The sequence below is a fragment of the Brassica napus genome, chromosome C1 (assembly GCF_020379485.1).
Source record: "Brassica napus cultivar Da-Ae chromosome C1, Da-Ae, whole genome shotgun sequence".
Taxonomy (NCBI): Eukaryota; Viridiplantae; Streptophyta; class Magnoliopsida; order Brassicales; family Brassicaceae; genus Brassica; species Brassica napus.
This window is the reverse complement of record NC_063444.1, coordinates 22,551,050-22,568,745: the sequence shown is the minus strand read 5'-3', so window position 1 is coordinate 22,568,745 and position 17,696 is coordinate 22,551,050. Positions and strand designations below refer to the sequence as shown.

The 17,696-nt window shown below is 35.2% G+C and overlaps 3 protein-coding genes across 4 annotated transcripts; 2 read left to right on the top strand and 1 right to left on the bottom strand.

Moving 5' to 3' along the window:
- Positions 1–398: 398 nt before the first annotated feature.
- LOC106424079 lies at positions 399–5,644 on the bottom strand. Its single transcript, XM_013864823.3, has 16 exons — positions 5,381–5,644; positions 5,224–5,308; positions 5,055–5,157; positions 4,858–4,942; positions 4,668–4,760; positions 4,344–4,432; positions 4,139–4,208; positions 3,218–3,642; positions 2,965–3,046; positions 2,543–2,716; positions 2,360–2,413; positions 2,101–2,193; positions 1,946–2,011; positions 1,822–1,868; positions 1,057–1,740; positions 399–965 (listed from the first exon to the last, which is right to left on the bottom strand). Exons 1-16 carry the CDS (start codon positions 5,495–5,497, stop codon positions 569–571), a joined length of 2,664 nt encoding a protein of 887 aa, XP_013720277.1. The 5' UTR covers positions 5,498–5,644; the 3' UTR covers positions 399–568.
- A 188-nt stretch (positions 5,645–5,832) lies between these two features.
- On the top strand, positions 5,833–10,143 carry LOC106423965 (general transcription factor 3C polypeptide 5). The gene is made up of 16 exons (XM_013864707.3): positions 5,833–5,970; positions 6,163–6,315; positions 6,725–6,965; positions 7,037–7,126; positions 7,212–7,302; positions 7,402–7,468; positions 7,727–7,769; positions 7,858–8,029; positions 8,112–8,210; positions 8,293–8,361; positions 8,514–8,652; positions 8,731–8,932; positions 9,160–9,281; positions 9,365–9,404; positions 9,482–9,704; positions 9,941–10,143. Exons 2-15 carry the CDS (start codon positions 6,181–6,183, stop codon positions 9,682–9,684), a joined length of 1,713 nt encoding a protein of 570 aa, XP_013720161.1. The 5' UTR covers positions 5,833–5,970; positions 6,163–6,180; the 3' UTR covers positions 9,685–9,704; positions 9,941–10,143.
- Positions 10,144–12,711: 2,568 nt separating this feature from the next.
- On the top strand, positions 12,712–15,641 carry LOC106423944 (serine/arginine-rich splicing factor SR34A). 2 transcript variants are annotated; one of them, XM_013864686.3, is made up of 13 exons: positions 12,745–12,843; positions 13,309–13,560; positions 13,647–13,770; positions 13,858–13,923; positions 14,013–14,087; positions 14,190–14,331; positions 14,425–14,471; positions 14,545–14,602; positions 14,718–14,767; positions 14,865–14,921; positions 15,002–15,129; positions 15,216–15,336; positions 15,454–15,641. In XM_013864686.3, exons 3-13 carry the CDS (start codon positions 13,684–13,686, stop codon positions 15,472–15,474), a joined length of 852 nt encoding a protein of 283 aa, XP_013720140.1. In that variant the 5' UTR covers positions 12,745–12,843; positions 13,309–13,560; positions 13,647–13,683; the 3' UTR covers positions 15,475–15,641. The 2 variants fall into 2 exon arrangements, with proteins under 2 accessions (XP_013720139.1, XP_013720140.1); XM_013864685.3 differs by lacking the exon at positions 13,309–13,560 and having other exon boundaries at positions 12,712–12,843.
- Positions 15,642–17,696: the final 2,055 nt, after the last annotated feature.

Here is a 17,696-nt window from a genome sequence, read left to right as displayed (position 1 = left end):
ATAGAAAAAGGTTTTATTGCACTCATTTCAAATTTGATATGAACTTATATTTTTTATAATATGGCCAAAATATATATATATATATATATATATATATATATATATATATATATATATATTAAATAAAAAATATTTCTCCTACGCCCGGAAGAATCTCTAGTATAATTAAAAAAGACTTGAGTTACGAATACAATTTTTCTTTTAAATGAATGTAACGAACACACATTACCAATGAGTTAAGCAACGGGGGTCATGTATGTGTTAACATCAACAGATGACACTTATCGGTTTTTAAACATTTAACACGAAATCTCCAAAGAAACAACATATGGTACAAGATTGTTTTTGATAGCCGAGTTTGTATGTAAATCTAGTATTATTTCTTGTGCACATTTAGATACAATAATACAGTCTTCTTGCCACAGTACCATTACAACTTTTGGTTAATGTATGGTACAAGATTGGTGATTAGATTCACCATCTTAAAAGTTTAATTTGTGAAATACAAAACTATAGAACCGATAAAATACAATAATAAAGTTTAACCCTTCTTACTAACTTATTAGTATCATACAGGTGAAGCAGATAGCAGAAACTCCGGCTGCTTTCTCTGCAAGAGAATTCCACAGAAGAGGCAGAATGGTTTCAAGGCAACTTTGCTAAAGGAATATTCCGGAAGCGACTTGAGATCATTCGGGAACGACGGCAATGCGAATAAGGCCTCTGGAGCGAGCTCTAAAGTCAAACGGTTGCAGCATTTGCAGAACCATAAAGGAGTGGGTGGACATACTTGCATTGAGACGCAACACCTCTCAAGTTTGTGTCCTTGATCGCATCTCTCTTTCTTCTTCTTTTGGTGCGGAGCTTGGCAAACAGCTTCTTCTGGCGAGTTGAAATGGACTGGCGCCGCACAATAAGGACAGTTCTCTTCCTCTAATGCGGTTTCTGTGCTATTACTACTTGATCTGTGTGAATTAGAAACATAGCAGATATGAAACTGAAACATTCTAGTATGTTGTTAAGAAAGGGAAGAAGCAGACATGTGAGATTAATTACCTTGTTAGACTAGATTTTACATCTAATGAAAGTGTTTGGAGCTGACTATCGACGATATCGTGATTGATCTCAACCCATTGTTGCATCTGAGCCAATCCCGCTGGATGCCAGTTCCCAGTGGAAGAAGCTGACTCAGCAGTTAGATAAGCGGAGAAGCTGAGACCAACCAATCTTTCCCGGAGCTCTCTTTCGCTTTCCTGGAGCAGTTTGAGCCACAGATCAATCTCTTCTTCATTGTTCATTCTCTGACCTTGCAGTTTTCTGTTGATTTCATCCGTTTTGAGCTCTGATAACATTACACGTCTGGAGATTACGTTGAGAATATGTAACAACCTTGAAGGAACAGCAGAGAAGCGTTTGGAGATCTTTGGCACAAGATCTTCCATGGGGATGTCAGCATGAAACCCAAGGTACGACACAGAGAGCCATTTGGTTGTTACCAATTCAACAAACTCCGGCATTGATTGTTTGAACGCCAACATAGCTGTTATCATATCCCAAAGAACTAGAGGCTTATTATAATCTTTGAACTCTTTCAACGACCATAGCAAATTAGATTCCCAGTATGCGTATTCGTTCTTGGAGAATCCCAGAATAGCTTCGGTTATCGTCTCCGAACAATCTTCCGATTCTCCGGATTGTTGTGCGCCATTCCATATGAACTCTACAGCAGCCTTCTGTGACCTGAAAGCAAGCAAACAGGACTAAACGGTCAAGTTTTGCAATCATGAGCAAGACACAAAAACGTTTCTTCTTGACAATCACCTTGCTTCGTACATCGGATTCAAGAGTTCAATATTAAAGCTGCGGACCTGCAAACATTCTAGACAAGTCTTAGTTATCATATTCTGAAAACTACAGTCAAACAAGTTTGCTTGGAAGATCATACCAAAGCAACAGCAAGGTTTCCAGGGGACAATGCAACACCAAGACATGACAGAAAGTCGTCAGGAAGCTGCAATTTTTTTTTCATTGTTTGTAAAGATAAATCAGAAGAAGAGCGATACAAAGAGGCAAGATTTAAAGCAACACATAGTGACGTACATCACTTGTGCTACTGAGACCAGGAGTGTTTGCAGGAATTGGCACTTCAGAGATGGTATTCTCAGATAAGATCCAGTTTCGGACATAATTATCCTGTAATAATTTTTAAAGGAGTTAATGCAACCTACATAGCTAAAAAGGAAAATACAGTTGATAGATCAAAATGTAGTTCATAGCTCAGCTTGTGGCTAAGAAAACCACTATTGTTTGTCACACAGAAGACAACCAATATAAAAGCTGAGCTTACAGAATAGTGTACCTGACTGCAACTGTACAAACAACGGCCATCATATGACCAAGCTAAACCCGTAACCTAAAAGACATTGACATATATATATCAATAGATCGAATCCAAAAAAAAAAAAAAAAAAAAAAAAAGAATAGATCGAATCCATATATTGCATTCAATAAAAAGGTTTATAGCAAAAGAATGAAGGCTTACCACTTGGTCATGAGCATTAGTTGAAGCAACTTGTTCAAACTTTCGGGTAGATATTTCACACTTCCATACTTCAAAGGAACCAGATCCTTTGCCGATTGCCAAGTGCATTTCATTAGAATAATTGTTCACAACAAATGAAAGCGTTGAAACCGGAACAAGGTTCACCGCTACAACCTATAAAAAGCCGGAAAATGGCAAAACATAAAACTCTTAATGTCCACTTGATGAAAATCAAAAGGATTTACAGAGACAAATGGGAATATAAATCCAACTTTAGCTACAGAAAACTACAAAAGGATCACAATCAAAAGTCCAGGATGGTCACAAAACTCAGAAATCACAAGAAGCCATACCCAATCTGTTCTAAGCTGAGAATAAGACAAAGTAGAAATTACAGAGAAAAATAAAATAAAAAACGTTACCTGTTTCAATAGAAAAAATGAAGATGTGTAGACCTCAACAGATTTTTGCAAGTCTTCTTTGTTGCTCATCCAAATCTTCACACTACAAAAATTGTGGAAAGAAATGGAAAGAAAATGTTATAACCAGGGCTTCCATTGAGAAACCTATGCAAATGAATATACATTAAGATTTATAACACATCCAATGACTGACAGCATCTTTTGTAATGGTTTACAAATTCAAAAAAATTCTTGTAATGTAAAACTAACTTACCTACCATCGCAACTCCCAGTAACCAACAGCATTTGTGGATTGGAAGAATCGCAGCCAAAAATTCCCCAACTCATCGTTGAAACCCAAGAGCTATGGGCCTGAATAATAGCTGTAAGTTCCACGTTGGGAGATACATTGCCACGTTCAATGTGATAGCTTTCTGGTGCATGGACTTTCCATATGGAAACACAACCGGACTTTGAACCAATTGCCAAAAGAGAGAATCTTAACAGATTCTCAAAAGAAGAACCTTCTGTTGAGAAGGTTAGTAAAGAGGACCAGGCGACAGAAAGAGAGGATAATAATGCCTCACGAGAAACATACTTCTCTGGACTTATCTCTCGACTGCACTTTTTCGGAGCTTTAGGCAAAGAGTGACAATTGTGAGCATTGCTTGGCTGTTCATACAATTCAATCGCAAGTACCTGGCAACACAATGAATCAGTTTAGACACAATGAGGCGATTTGATTCTTAATGACACTTAAGAGTGAGAGTGTCAAAACTTTAAGAACCATGTGGTGTGAATAAATGCATATAAAGCACTCGCGTAGAACTCAAAACCATCACAAGTCGAAATGCATCAAATCAATAACGTAACAACATGAACTAAGTATTCAATCCAAAAAAAAAACAATATAAACTTAGACCCATATTATATCAAAAAAAGTACTAGATAGAGTTACAAAATTGCTCAAGATATTGATTTATTTGATCAAATGATCTTGGTTCCTATTAATACTAACTCCATCAAAAAAAAAAAGTTTCCACAAAAGCGAAGGATATGATCAAATTTGCAGGAACAGATTTTAAATCTGAAATTAAGAGAGTAACAAAAATAAGTGGGAGGGATAGAAAACGAAGGTTTCTAAGGGAATAAACAGCAACATAAAAGAAGTTAGTGAAGAGAAACGAGGCAGTACATTATTCACCGTTTGGTTATCTTGCTTGGAACGTGATGCTGGATCTGTAATATCCATTTCATGCAAGTTTCTAGATGTAGTCATAGATGAAAGCAAGTAAGTAAAGTGATCAAAGCAGAAAAAAAGATAAATGCAAACTTCCCTCTCAGCCCAAAGTAATATTCAAAAATAAGAATTGAAAAGAGAAAAAAAATTGTTCCTTTACATGTTGTCTACGCTCGTTCTTCTTCGCTTGCGTGTCCTGAGAATTGGAATCCTTTCATCATCTTCAGTGTCAGGTTGCACTACTTGATCCTGTAACAAACAAAGAACAGAGGATCAAAATATTACCCGTGAGCAGTTAGTGAGAAGAAACAAAGATATATAATAACAATTGAGTTAAATAACCGGCAATGCATATTTGTTAATACGAGTCCTTCTCTACATTACATATAAAGGTAAGAGTGCGCATTACAAAGCATCTGATCATCCCTTATAGGAGCAAGTAAAAAAGAAACTTTGACTGATTAGTTAAGAAGATACAAGTTACCTTGTTAGATAATGACGTAGAAGAAAGATTGTTGGACTCTCCAAAGTTCATGCTTAAAAGATTCTCAAAAAGCAAATCAGATACATCGGCAATCTACAAAAAAAAAAAAAAAAAAAAAAAAAACAGAGATAAAATCAACTGTAACGCATAAGCAAGTTACAAAAACTTGCAAAAGTAATAATTTATTTACCTCGAGCCAGTCAGCAGAGAAATCAGAAAAGGGAGGTCGATATAGCTTAACCCTGCCTTCTGCTGAGCAAACAGCCAGTAAACAGCTGAGAAGCAGAGTTATTTGAAACAAGAGAAAAGAATGAGCAATGTTGTTGGGAGAGTCGAATCTACTATATATATATATATATATATATATATGAAGGATAATAATAATACCCGTAGTTTTGAGACATTCCTAAGTCAGACCATGAGAGAGAGCGGACACAGGGATGTCTTTCCCTCTTCAAACTCGAAGGTAAGAGTCCACCAGTAAGCAAATCTAGAGCACAACATCCGTAAGGAAGAATCTTCATGAATTTGAAAATGGGCAATTGAAAGAACAAACCTTCATAGCGAACCTTGCCAATCTGATAAGGCTCGGCGTTAGGGACTGAGATCACCCCACGAGGTCCACTTGGGAATGCCGGATTCTGACAAAATCACAATTCCTCTCTATTCAATTTTTTTTTTTTTTTTAAGGAGATTCCAAGTGGGAAACTCACGAGGATGATGACGAGGTGGCCAGCGGCGACGGCGATCAGATTTTCCGATGACCACGCGACGGCGTTAGGGTACGATGGCGAAGTAACCAGTGAAGCCTCCTGGAACCGCGACGCCATCGTCAAACTCACCTGAATTTTGGAGGGAAAAGAACTTGCGACGACGAAACTACCGATTTTGATTCACTACCGAAACCCACTGACGCAGCTGAGATCCTCTTTTTTTTTTTTACTTCAATTCGAGATAAAGTCAACCTGCTCTGCTCGCTCCCTTCCTGGTTCAAAGAATATTTAAGGCCTTTCTGGGTAAACGTCGCCTGTTTATCTATGGGCTAAGCCCAAAATAAATTCTGTAGCTATAAAGGGCTTTCAAGCCTTGCTCGTTTAACGAAATGATATGGAGGCCCGACTTCGAAGCGCCGTGACGCCGAAGTTCTCTTTAATAATAATGGGCTTTAATTTAATTTTATTTATCATAAACAAACAGTAAAGGGTTTTTGAAGCCGCGAGAAATATTCGCCGTCGCCGATATCGGGAAAACACGAGAAACTTGAAGCAATCTTCCGCAACTCCTGTTTTTTCTCGTATGTCCGGTAAGACCGAATCTCCCAGTTACAAACTTATAATTTAGTAATCAATTTCAAGGGGAAAGGAAACGCAATGAAGAACATATATAAGTTGAATTCAATTGGAATATATACACAACTTCTTATTCCCCCATCGTGTAGCATTCATTGGCTAGAAACGTACTCGGGCTTATCTCATTCGTTTCTTGTAATTTACAGTAGAGAGCGAGAGGTACAATGGGAATCATAGAACATGGAGCGGTCTCAGGTACCTTGCCGAGCAAGGAGGCCTTTGTAGTGCACTTCCCTGGATACCCATCATCTATTCCCCGAGCCATTGAAACCCTTGGAGGAGTTCAAGGGATTACTGAGGTAAGTTTCCTTTTTTTTTCCCTTTCAAATTGTCTTTGTATCATAGTTGTTACAGTGATTCCGTAGTCTATATGCTAATAAACACAATATTTCCGATTTTTTTTTTTTTTTTTTTTTGGGTATAGATCATATACTTATGAGTTGGTGTTGGTTAGTAAATCTCTAAATTTTTCCTTAAGAGCCTCTTCCTTTATGCTGAAAGTTGTGTTTGTATGCTAGTTATTACAGTGATTATGTAGGCTTCATGCTGATAAAGTCATGGTATATGTATTCATTTAGCTCTAAGACCCTAACCAACATAATACTTTAGAATTTTTTGGGTACGTTTATAAAAGCTGGTTGGTAAAAATCTTGTGTTAAAAGTGGTGCACGATTAATTCAGTTTTGAGTCTTCTTTTTTTGTGGGTAGGCAAGAGGATCATTTTCAAACAAGCTTGAGCTGCGTTTCAGGCCAGAGGATCCTTATGCACATCCTGCGTTGGGAGAACAGCGTCCTTGCAGCGGGTTTTTGTTGAAAATTTCTAAGCAAGAAGTCAAGAAACCTGACAGTCAGCCTGTTGTTGCCACTAGTGATGTAAGTTTGAAGGAGGCTAGTCCAGCTCTATGTGCAGATATTGTCGCTCGTGTTTCCGATGCATTTCACTTCGATGGTCAGAGTCTAGCTTTCCTCTTGTGCATCTGAGAAATGACTGACTATCTCACATATATATTCGTTATCTAGGCATGGCTGACTATCAGCATGTTATTCCTATTCACGCGGATATAGCGCGGCAGAAGAAGAGAAAGTGGATGGACGTGGATCCCCTTGCAGGTGGATTTATTATATTCTAGTTGTCATTTGATTGCAGATTGTCAGGTGTGATCACCTAAAAAAACTATATATGATATGTGTGCAGGAGGCAGTGATTTGATGGGCTTGGCTGATGAAGATGTTATGATGTTATTGCCACAGGTCTTTGCACCCAAAGATATACCTGACAATTTGGCGTAAGATTACTCTCTTTTTTTTTTCTATATGTTTCAACTTAGTTTGATTGTAGTGACTTCAGTTATAGTGCCCATTTCAATTTTCTTGTGTCGTTGCAGGTTGAAACCTCCGGCAACTTCTGGCCCCAAAAAGAAAGATGATGCGGCGACTCAGAACTTTTATGAGGTAAATAAAGGGAAAATAAAAACATCCAAGTTTTCTAGATAAACTATACGCAGTCTGTTTGGAACAAAAATTGACTTCAGTAGCTGAACTTATTGTCTTGTTTAGAGTATTGATGGTTTACAAACCTGCATTTGGATGATAGTTCACAACTTTTTAATCTGGATCGTCTAAATGAAATAGTATAACTCAGTTTCACTCTTATGAACCATCACGAACCTGGAACTTGTTTTGTTCATGCTGTTTTCTTTTATAATGCAGATGGATATTGGGCCAGTATTTGCAATTGATTTTAGCGTCAAAGATATCCTTTTTTTTTTACTTTATCCTATTTCTTCCAATTCGTAGGAAGACCTCTGTTTGTTTGGTTCTTGTCCTTAACTATCATATACATATCCCAAAGAATCTAAACTGGGAAGAATTTGTATCTCCCAGCTCGCACCACTGGCAATGGCAGGTATCACTCTCTGCATTGTTTGAAGAGCGTCCTATTTGGACAAGAGACTCTGTTGTTCAACGATTACTTGATAAAGGTCTTAAATGCACACATCATATGTTAAACAGGTGAGCCAGCTTTTTTTTTAATACAGGTTTCTTATGCTGAGTTGTTCTGAGTACTACACTAATCAATCATGGCTCTCTGTAGGTATCTGCTCAGGGCTGCATATTATTTCTCCAACGGTCCGTTTCTTAGGTTCTGGATTAAAAGAGGCTATGATCCACGGAACGATCCTGAGTCTCGTGTGTGAGTTCTATATACTGTCATTGTATGGTTCATGACACTTGTTATAGGTGTAACGATTGACATTGTTATAATTGTGGTTCAGATACCAGAGAATGGAATTCAGGGTTCCACCTGAGTTACGAAGTTATTGCGATGCTAATGCAACTAACAAGTAAGTCTTTCTCTGTTTATGTGGTGAACTCTATCCATATGAATGACATTAGCATTCTTAGATAATGATTAATTGTTGTAAAATTGTATCATAACTTTAGATATATGCAGGAAAAAGTCTGATTATATATGTTTTTATTATCTATGCTACAGATCAAAGCCAAGGTGGAACGACATTTGCGCTTTTAAGTTATTTCCTTTTAAATGCCAAACATTTCTGCAGTTATTTGAACTCGACGACGAGTACATCCAGCGAGAGATAAGAAAGCCTCGCAAACAGACTACTTGTAGCGTGAGTTCTCTCATCTTAACTTTGGTGAGTCCTGAAATTTTGTGATCTGATTCCTTGTTTGTTTTTTTTTTTTTGCAGCATAAAACAGGATGGTTCTCAGAAGCCTTGCTAGATACTTTGAGACTCCGTGTGGCTGTGAGGTTTGTGTCTGTGTTTCCTGAGCCAGGCTTCGAAGATGTATTTAAATCCATTCAAGAAGAGTTTGAGAGGTCTGAAAAAATTCAAACCTTTAAAGAGACACATAAACCATCTCTAGTGAAGCATAAGGAGCCAACTAAAGGTAAAATCATCAACAAAATATTGTGTTTTCTCATCTCTTTTAACGTTTTAGAGTCTCTAGTGAGCTGTGTGTTAGGAATGTGTGTGATAAGAATTTTGAAATGAGGTAAACATTATCTGAATACATATCACTGTGTTAGGATTATTGTCGTTAGTCATTGAACATGTGTTCTTTCAAAGACTTTGAAGCAGCAGCGGCTGAACCGTAGTATTTATTATGATCTGCAGGCTCTGAAGACATGGAAAAGTTTAAAAGTACAAACGATGATGTTGATGTTATTGTTAATGAGTATGGAGATGATGAAGACCAGGATGAAGAAGAGGAAGAAGATGAAGAAGAACTATATGTGGTAATATATACTGTAGAGATCAATTATGTTCACCCGCAATGGTTCAGTGTTTCAATGGTTCCTCTTCTGCCTTCTTATTGCAGCCTACAGCAGACGATGAGATATCTATTGATTCCCATGGATGTATCCTTCAAAGTTTAGCTTCTTCTTTTTCTTTTTTTGAGTAATTGTTTCTTTAGATATTCCTATACGATTAAAAGATCTAGATACTGAGAACAGCTCCAGAACGTATCTTCAAGGCTTGTTCGATAGCTTTCCAACGAGTGAACCTGGTTTGTATGGAGACTTTGCTGTCGACGATGGAGAGTTTCAGATATACGAAGAAGAATCTGATGAGGGTTTGTATTCTATTGATGATAATGATGGCGAGGAAGAAGAAGATGACGATGATGATGATGCGTGAAGATCAGTTCACACCACCGGGTACTGTTTCTTCTCTTTATCCTTCAAGAACACTTTTTTTATAGTGGTATAAAGTAGAAAAAACGCAATCTTTTGTAAGTCACATGATTGATCTTTATGCAGTTTGGTTTGAAAGTTTTAGTTACTGATTAGTTTGCTGATTGGATCTTGTGATTGGTATTTTACCCAAAAAAAAAAAGAGATCTTGTGATTGATAATGTTTACACTGCTTTGTTGTTTCTTTTGGGATGTTTCAGGTAAAGTAGGTTTTGTTCTAACGAATCTTCGTCCAGAAATGACTTCACAAGGCCTCTTGCTTGCAAGTTTCAACACAAAGCTACAATTTGACAATCTGTTTTCTTTTCTTTGTTCTTTTTTTTTTTTTGCTTCTCCAGGAAACAAAATAGTTTTAAGTTTCTTTTTGAGAATTCGGCCAAAAAAAACCTTAACTTTGCACGAATTGCCAAAAGAAACATGAACTTTTGGGCTGACCAAAAAAACACCAAACTTTCATTGACTTTAGAATTAATTAACAATGTTTTTGTTGACTTGCCAATTTAGCACGCCGTCAACAAATTTAACAGAAATATTTGACGTCGTTTATTGTTGGCGTTAAGTGAAACGACGTCGTTTTCAAATGAGATGAAACGACGTCGTTTTACATGATTTGAAATTTAAAATATGTAGACCTCTGGATTCGAACCCAGGTCGTTTGGTCAAATGGCAAGGTCTTTTACCACTAGGCTAGTGGAACTTTCAATGTACTTACTAACATGTTTACTTTTATTTGGTACTGATTGAATATAAAAATATTCTCTAAAAACTTAAAAAGATCTTTAAAATTCCAAAAAATTGAAAAATAAGAAATTTTTTATAAAATCAATTTTGAAATTAAAATTGAAAATAAATTTTATTTTTCTTTTAAAAAATAAAAACTCTTCCAAAATTTTCTATAAAATTAAAACGAACTTTAAATTCCAAAAAATTGAAAAAAATAAAGAAATTTTTTATAAAATTAATTTTGAAATTAAAATTGAAAATAAAATTTTATTTTTCTTTAAAAAAATAAAATTTTATATTTCTTAAAAAAAAAAATCTCCCAAAATTTTCATAAAATTAATTTTGAATTAAAATTAAAATATTTTTTTTCTTTAAAAAGTCAAAAAGTTTCCAAAATTTCCATTTTTTTAAAAAAAATCCAAATTTTTAAAAAATTATAAGAAAATGCAAAAAATTAAAGTTACAATTATCAACTTTTTATGTGTGTATAATTAATTTCAAATTTTAGCAAATGTATTAAAAAAATTGAAAATTTTGGAAGATTTTTATTTTATGAAAAGAAAAAATAAAATTTTATTTTCTATTTTAATTTAAAAATTAATTTTATAAAAAAATTATTATTTTTTCAATTTTTTTGGAATTTTAAAGATCTTTTTAAGTTTTTAGAAAAATTTTGAAGAGTTTTTATTTTTTAAAAAGAAAAATAAAATTTTATTTTTTAAAAAGAAAAATAATTTTTTTTATAAAAATCTTCTTTATTTTTTATTTTTTTGGAATTTAAAGATGTTAATAAGAGAATTTTTTATATTTAATATGTACCAAATAAAAGTAAACATGTTAGTAAGTACATTGAAAGTGTGAGTAGCCTAGTGGTAAAATACCTTGTCATTTGACCAACCAACCTGGGTTCGAATCCAGGGGTCTTCATATTTTTAATTTCAAATCATATAAAACGACGTCGTTTCATCTCATTTGAAAACGACGTCGTTTCACTTAACGCCAACAATAAACGATGTCAAATATTTCTGTTAAATTTGTTGACGACGTGCTAAATTGACAAGTCAACGAAAACATTGTTAATTAATTCTAAAGTCAATGAAAATTTGGTGTTTTTTTTGTCAGCTCAAAAGTTCATGTTTCTTTTGGCAATTCGTACAAAGTTAGATTTTTTTTTGACCAAATTCTCGTTTCTTCTTTTTTCTTTGTCGACTTCATAATTTTATTAAAGCCCAAGAAAAAAGTACATATAATAACCATACACACTTACAACACAAAAGCTATAAACCATACACGTGTATGATTAGCATCAGAAGTATTACACGTGTTAAGGAAAAGTCATGCAATATCGGTACTAGCTCCGTAGATGGCTTTCGGAATCCTCGCCGGCAAGATCATCCAGCATGTAACGCAGCTTCAATCTTCTCTTCCTCAACCACCATTAATATGTACCTTTGATCTTATACTTCCGCCATAACCATGCTTTTGAGCAAAGGCTCCATCAAACACCGACTGTTAATTCCCGGAAGACTCGATCAACTTTTAATAGATCCTATATTGGACCATCTTCAATATAAAAGATGCCAACTTTGCTGAATCTTTCTGAAGTTAATCGAGATGAATCCAAAATCTCAAACCATTCTTTACATCTGAGAAACTACATAAGAAAGGAGCAAGATTTATACTCATAGGAAAGGAAGATGAGGATAATCGGAGAAGGGGAGAACTCCAACTCAATAACACGGGATATGAATGATTTGCGGAAGGGGGCGACGATATTAAACTCGAACAAACCGATTTATTAATCAACCCAAAAAAAAAACAGAGATAAAAGGAAAAAAGTTGAAGAGAAACTCTGTTTCGGGTTGAATCACACAACAAAATCGCCTTGCGAAATTTAGAGAATCGCCACAGCGAACAAAAAAAATAAACTAAACAAAAAACATGCTTCTCTTCGTCCCTTCTGAATGATTCGGTGTGGGATAAGAAGGAAGCGAAGAGAGAGCGTTTCTCTTTTCTTTCCTTAGATCACCTCACCTCAATTTTGAAATCTAAGATTCAAAATAACAGAAATTATTTGTTTCTTTCCACAAAAACTCAATTGTAACCATTACACACAAAAAGAGGAGAAAAAGAAGACTTTTTTACCATTTCTCTAGTGAAGGGGAATTTTTTGACTCGTTATGTAATTTAGAGTTATCTCGGTAAACAAAATGCTTAAGGAGGGACCGAAAAATAAACTCTTTAGACTATCACGTAAGGGTAACTTCGGTAATTTACATAAGTCCATAAATTAAAGAAAACCCTAGAGATAAACTGTCGCGGCCATCCATCTTTCGATTTCGAGTCTCACTTGCCTCTTCTCCGGTGCTGCTTTCTCCTGGTACGACGCCGTTCACCCCTCTCTCTCTCTCTCTCTGATTGTGTTTCCGCGTGTTCTCTTCAAGCGTTAGGGTTTATTCTGAATCCAATAGTGTTGTCTCGTGGGGTTGCTTTCTTGATTCAATTGATGGGTCTTCTTTATACTGAAATCTGAATCGTAAAGTTTCGATCTTTTCTTTTTAAATTGTAATTGTTAGAACGGTTTCACTGTTCTTAGTACCTTTACAAGGACTATGAAAGTTGGAGGCTTTCTTTCTCCCTACATGGTTATAATGATTAATTGTCCTTGAAAGAGTTTAACTCGTTTACGATGATAGAGTAAAATATTTGAAAGATATATTGTCTGAAACAAACTTCTATGCGCAGTAAGAGTTGTGCTGTATGTTTTGAGTAAAGGGAGCTGACAAGGTAGATGCATGAGTCTCTATGTTACATGTTGTCATGACTTATGTTTTCTTTATGATAGATGGCATGCGCTTGGAACATGAGCATTGCAATGGTTCATAGGGATATAGAGAGGGAATGGGAGATCAATGTGGACTTGTTTCATTTTTTTTATTTTTTTTTTATCGTTGGAGATTCTTACTCACTTTGGGAAGATCTGGAGGAAAAAAAAAATAGATTTCAATATTTAAAAATAGCTTTTGGAGCACATTGGAGCAAATAAGCATTTTGGAGCTTGTGGAGCACTACTCTTACTGAGGATTGCTTTCTCTTGGTTTGCTGTCTGAGTGGATATTCTTTGTCTATACCACTAAACTATGCTCCTTTTATTTATTTGTTTCCTTTTATTCCTATCTGCAGTAACCTATTTGCTTCGTTTCAACAACCTTTGGGAACAATGAGTGATCGATCTTCTCGGTCAATCTATGTTGGTAACTTGCCCGGCGACATTAGGGAGTCTGAGATTGAAGATCTCTTTTACAAGGTCGGTTCTCGCTACTTTCTTTTTTATTCCGTTGATTTTTTTGCATGACAATCCCAACTGTTCTAAGACAATGTTTCTCAATTGCAGTATGGCCGCATTGTTGATATTGAATTGAAAGTTCCACCTCGTCCTCCATGTTATTGCTTTATTGAGGTACGCTCCGTTCTCTTTTATGACATGGTCTTAACCAAATTTACAAGATTTAGTTTCAGTTAACCAAGCTTTGTGTTGAATGTTTCTAGTTTGAGCACCCTCGGGACGCCAAAGACGCTGTTGATGGCCGTGATGGCTATAACTTTGACGGCTGCCGCTTGAGGGTAATAAAACGTTCATTACTTCCTTACTACTTTGACACAGACAGGATTCCAAACGTTTTTTTTTTTTTGGTTCTCAGCTGTTTCTAATCATTATGAATGCAGGTTGAGCTTTCCCATGGTGGGCGAGGACAGTCTTCAGGTGACCGTCGTGGTGGATATGGTGGTGGGGGTGGCTACCGCGGTGGCGGTGGTGGTGGTGGTGGATCTGCTCGGTTTGGCGTCTCACGACACTCTGAATTCCGAGGTTTGTGTATTTCTTCTGTGAGAAATTTCGTATTGGTAAAGTTTTGGCTGAAGTGTACCTCTTTCTGATGTATTCTTGGATGGTTATCTGCAGTTATTGTACGTGGGCTTCCATCATCTGCTTCATGGCAAGATTTGAAGGTATGATGATTACTTTATGCTCTACGCTGCAATATTTTGGCGTTTTTTTTTCATATTAAAACCATCATTTCAGGATCATATGCGGAAGGCTGGTGATGTGTGCTTTGCTGAGGTCACTCGAGACCGTGATGGTGCGTTGGTTTACACTTTCTTATATGTTCAATTAGAATGGCGTACTATCTTTTAGCAGTATATCTTATCTATTTTTTTCTTACACGACTTATCGTCAATAACTAATATGACCAGGAGCTTATGGTGTTGTTGACTACACCAACTACGATGACATGAAGTATGCTGTAAGTTTCCACTATGATCTTCTCTCTTGCTGAATATCAAAGCTATGAGTTGTTTAGTTTCTGGTATTGTAAAATTGTGATTGTTGTTGTTGTTCAGATAAGGAAACTTGATGATACAGAGTTTAAAAACCCATGGGCTAGAGGCTATATAAGGGTATGGTTTCTCCTTGCAATCTTAGTTGTCTACGTTTTTATGTTTGCCCTCTTTTGACTGTGTTTTTTTCTTATGTGCAGGTTAAGAAATATGAAAGCTCCCAGTCAAGAAGCCCAAGCAGAAGCAGAAGCCGTAGCCGAGGCCGTGATCGCAGCCGTAACCGTAGCCGCAGCATCAGCAGAAGCAAGAGCCCAAGGAAGGATATGAGGTGCGTTTCTTTACACTAAACATGTGTGTATAACTCCCGTTTTAAACAGATGGAGTCTTGTTGTGCTTATCAAATGTTTATTGCAGTAAATCACCAAGACGATCCCCTGCCAAATCAATATCAAAATCTAGATCGCCATCTCCTGACAGGAAGAACCCCCTTAGGTCCAGGTCCAGGTCCAGGTCTCTTTCAAAATCTCCAGCTAAGGTATACAACAGACAGTAGACAAATAGAATAGTTTTGGATATGATACATTTAAGTTATGGACATAAAAGCCAAACAGAGATTAATCTGAAACATGTTACAAAACTGTCTTCTTGTCAGGTTCAACAAGGCAGTGAGTGATTGCGAAAGTTGTCGAGCAGAAAAAGATCGAATGAGAGATGATCTGGAAGGTTTATTATAAGCACAAAACTGTATTTGTTCTGAATCCTTGTTTTTAATACTTTTTGTTTTTATTTGCTACTCTGAATTTTTAAAACCGGTTCTTTGAAATATTTCTTTTCGGTTCATACTTAATAGTTCTTCAATAACTCACGTTAATGGATAGTAAAATGGTTTTTAACATTACAGTTTCAAACTATCAACTGTAAAATGTTTATCTAAGTTATATTGGTTAGCCACACTGAGATCTGTCATTATATTCACTTTCCTTTTCAATTTCTATCGAATGTGGATGCTCGAAAAAAACAATCTTATTTGGATGATTTCTTCGTCCAGAAATCTTTCTTTCTAGTTCTGTCAATGAGATTTTTCTTCAATGAATGATCTTTAAAACTGGAAATTACATTTTCCCTCTAAAATATTTATGAGTTTAATTTACGTGCATGGTTCCTTTCGAGCAAGTGGCTAAAAAAGGAAAATCTCCAAAATAGCACTTTTCTAAGTTTATATCACAAAAATAGCATTCAAAAACTAAAATGACCAAAATAGCACATTTCTAAGTTTATCCTTTAAAAATTTTAATTTTTTTATTTTTCAAAATTTGAAATCTTATCCCCAAAACCTCATTTCTCAACTCTAAACCCTAAACCCTAAACTATAAACCCTAAACTCTAAACTCTAAACCCTAAACCCTAAACCCTAAACCCTAAATCCTAAACCCCACCCTTTAACTCTAAACCTTAAATTTGTGACTTTTGATAAAACATTAGGTGCTATTTTTGTGACTTTTGACTTTGAATGCTAGTTTGGGAACAAAAACTTGATTTAGTGCTATTTTTATCTTTTTCTCAAGAAAAAACGATCTCCAAATTTCCAATTCTCTATCCATGTCATATTCTATGACTTTTTTTCTATTTCAAAACGTCACATCTTCATTACACAATGTGTAAATTATTTGTACATAGGAGGAAAAAATGAAGAATATAAATTTTCCTCTATCTATGAAGGATGTGACAATTTAGCATGAAATAAACAGAGTTTCTCTTTCTTGCAAGTGATCTTTTGTCGGTTTGATTTGTTATATGATATTATACAATATTTATTAAATAGATAATACATAACAATCGATTTATAGTACATCGTGAATGGAGGAAGTAGAAGATTATTTTTAAAATAGAATAGAACAAAATAATATATTAAATTTCAGTGTGAGAAGTGGATGATAAGAATCAGGAGACGTATGAAAAAATACGATTTGCGGACGAATTAATAGATTTTCTGTAATAGTTGAAGGAAAGAAAAAAAGAAGAAGAGACGTACTATATTGTGATAATAATAAAATAGAATAATATAATATACTGTTTTAAAGAATAATTATATTTTATTCATCATTTGTAAATGTTAAATTTGATGAATATGTATAAATTAACTTATTCATAGAGATACACCAACAAAACACATATTTATCTACTTTAAATCACATTTCTATTCTATTTTCACCAAATATAATTTTATAAAAAAACAAATAATGTTTTACAATGGAATGACCAGATGTGGTAGTGAAAGAGAAGAATCAAGATGCATAGAAGAGTCGGGGGAGGTGTCGCAAGGGTTGGTGGAAGAAGAGAAGAAGTCACAACGAGAGATGAAGAATGAAAAGAAGAAGAGACAGTGGGAAGAGGTGAAGACACCACGGGTGACGATGGTGGTGGAAGCGAAAACGGTGACAATGATAAAACAACTAATTGTGGTGGTGGTGGCAATGCTACATGTGAGATACAATAAAATATTACATCATGTTATATTTCTATTATATCTATTAATAATAAAAATTTCGATTAGTGTTGAAAGGTTGTGTTTTTTCAATATGAAACTATTAGAAAATTCTAACTAATGTTTAAAAATTGTGACTTTTCAATATATAACTATTAAAAATGGTTGTGTAAAAAAGTTTAGATGTGTGTCTTTTCATTTATAAAAAATACATTTGGACTCTTAATTAATGTGAAAGGTTGTGTTTTTATGTAACTATTCCACATGGTTTTGAAAAATTGTTTAAATGTATCTTTTCATTATATGAATGTATTTTTATATGTAAAAGAATTATTTTTTTGTGTCTTTTCAATACGTTAATGCGCGGATTGAATGTGCTCACTAAGCTTCCTAGATCAGCTCTCGCCTTA

Bases quoted from the DNA above. Each gene is read 5' to 3' on its own strand.
- LOC106424079 (XM_013864823.3), bottom strand. From the start codon at position 5,497: ATGGCGTCGCGGTTCCAGGAGGCTTCACTGGTTACTTCGCCATCGTAC. The intron at 2,717-2,964 runs GTAACGTTTTTT...GGCTTTTTATAG, and splicing joins CATTTTTTCTATTGAAACAG to GTTGTAGCGGTGAACCTTGT. The intron at 2,194-2,359 runs GTACACTATTCT...AAATTATTACAG, and splicing joins GTTTGTACAGTTGCAGTCAG to GATAATTATGTCCGAAACTG.
- LOC106423965 (XM_013864707.3), top strand. From the start codon at position 6,181: ATGGGAATCATAGAACATGGAGCGGTCTCAGGTACCTTGCCGAGCAAG. The intron at 7,303-7,401 runs GTAAGATTACTC...GTGTCGTTGCAG, and splicing joins GATATACCTGACAATTTGGC to GTTGAAACCTCCGGCAACTT. The intron at 8,933-9,159 runs GTAAAATCATCA...TATGATCTGCAG, and splicing joins GCATAAGGAGCCAACTAAAG to GCTCTGAAGACATGGAAAAG.
- LOC106423944 (XM_013864685.3), top strand. From the start codon at position 13,684: ATGAGTGATCGATCTTCTCGGTCAATCTATGTTGGTAACTTGCCCGGC. The intron at 13,924-14,012 runs GTACGCTCCGTT...GAATGTTTCTAG, and splicing joins CATGTTATTGCTTTATTGAG to TTTGAGCACCCTCGGGACGC. The intron at 14,603-14,717 runs GTGCGTTGGTTT...TAATATGACCAG, and splicing joins GGTCACTCGAGACCGTGATG to GAGCTTATGGTGTTGTTGAC.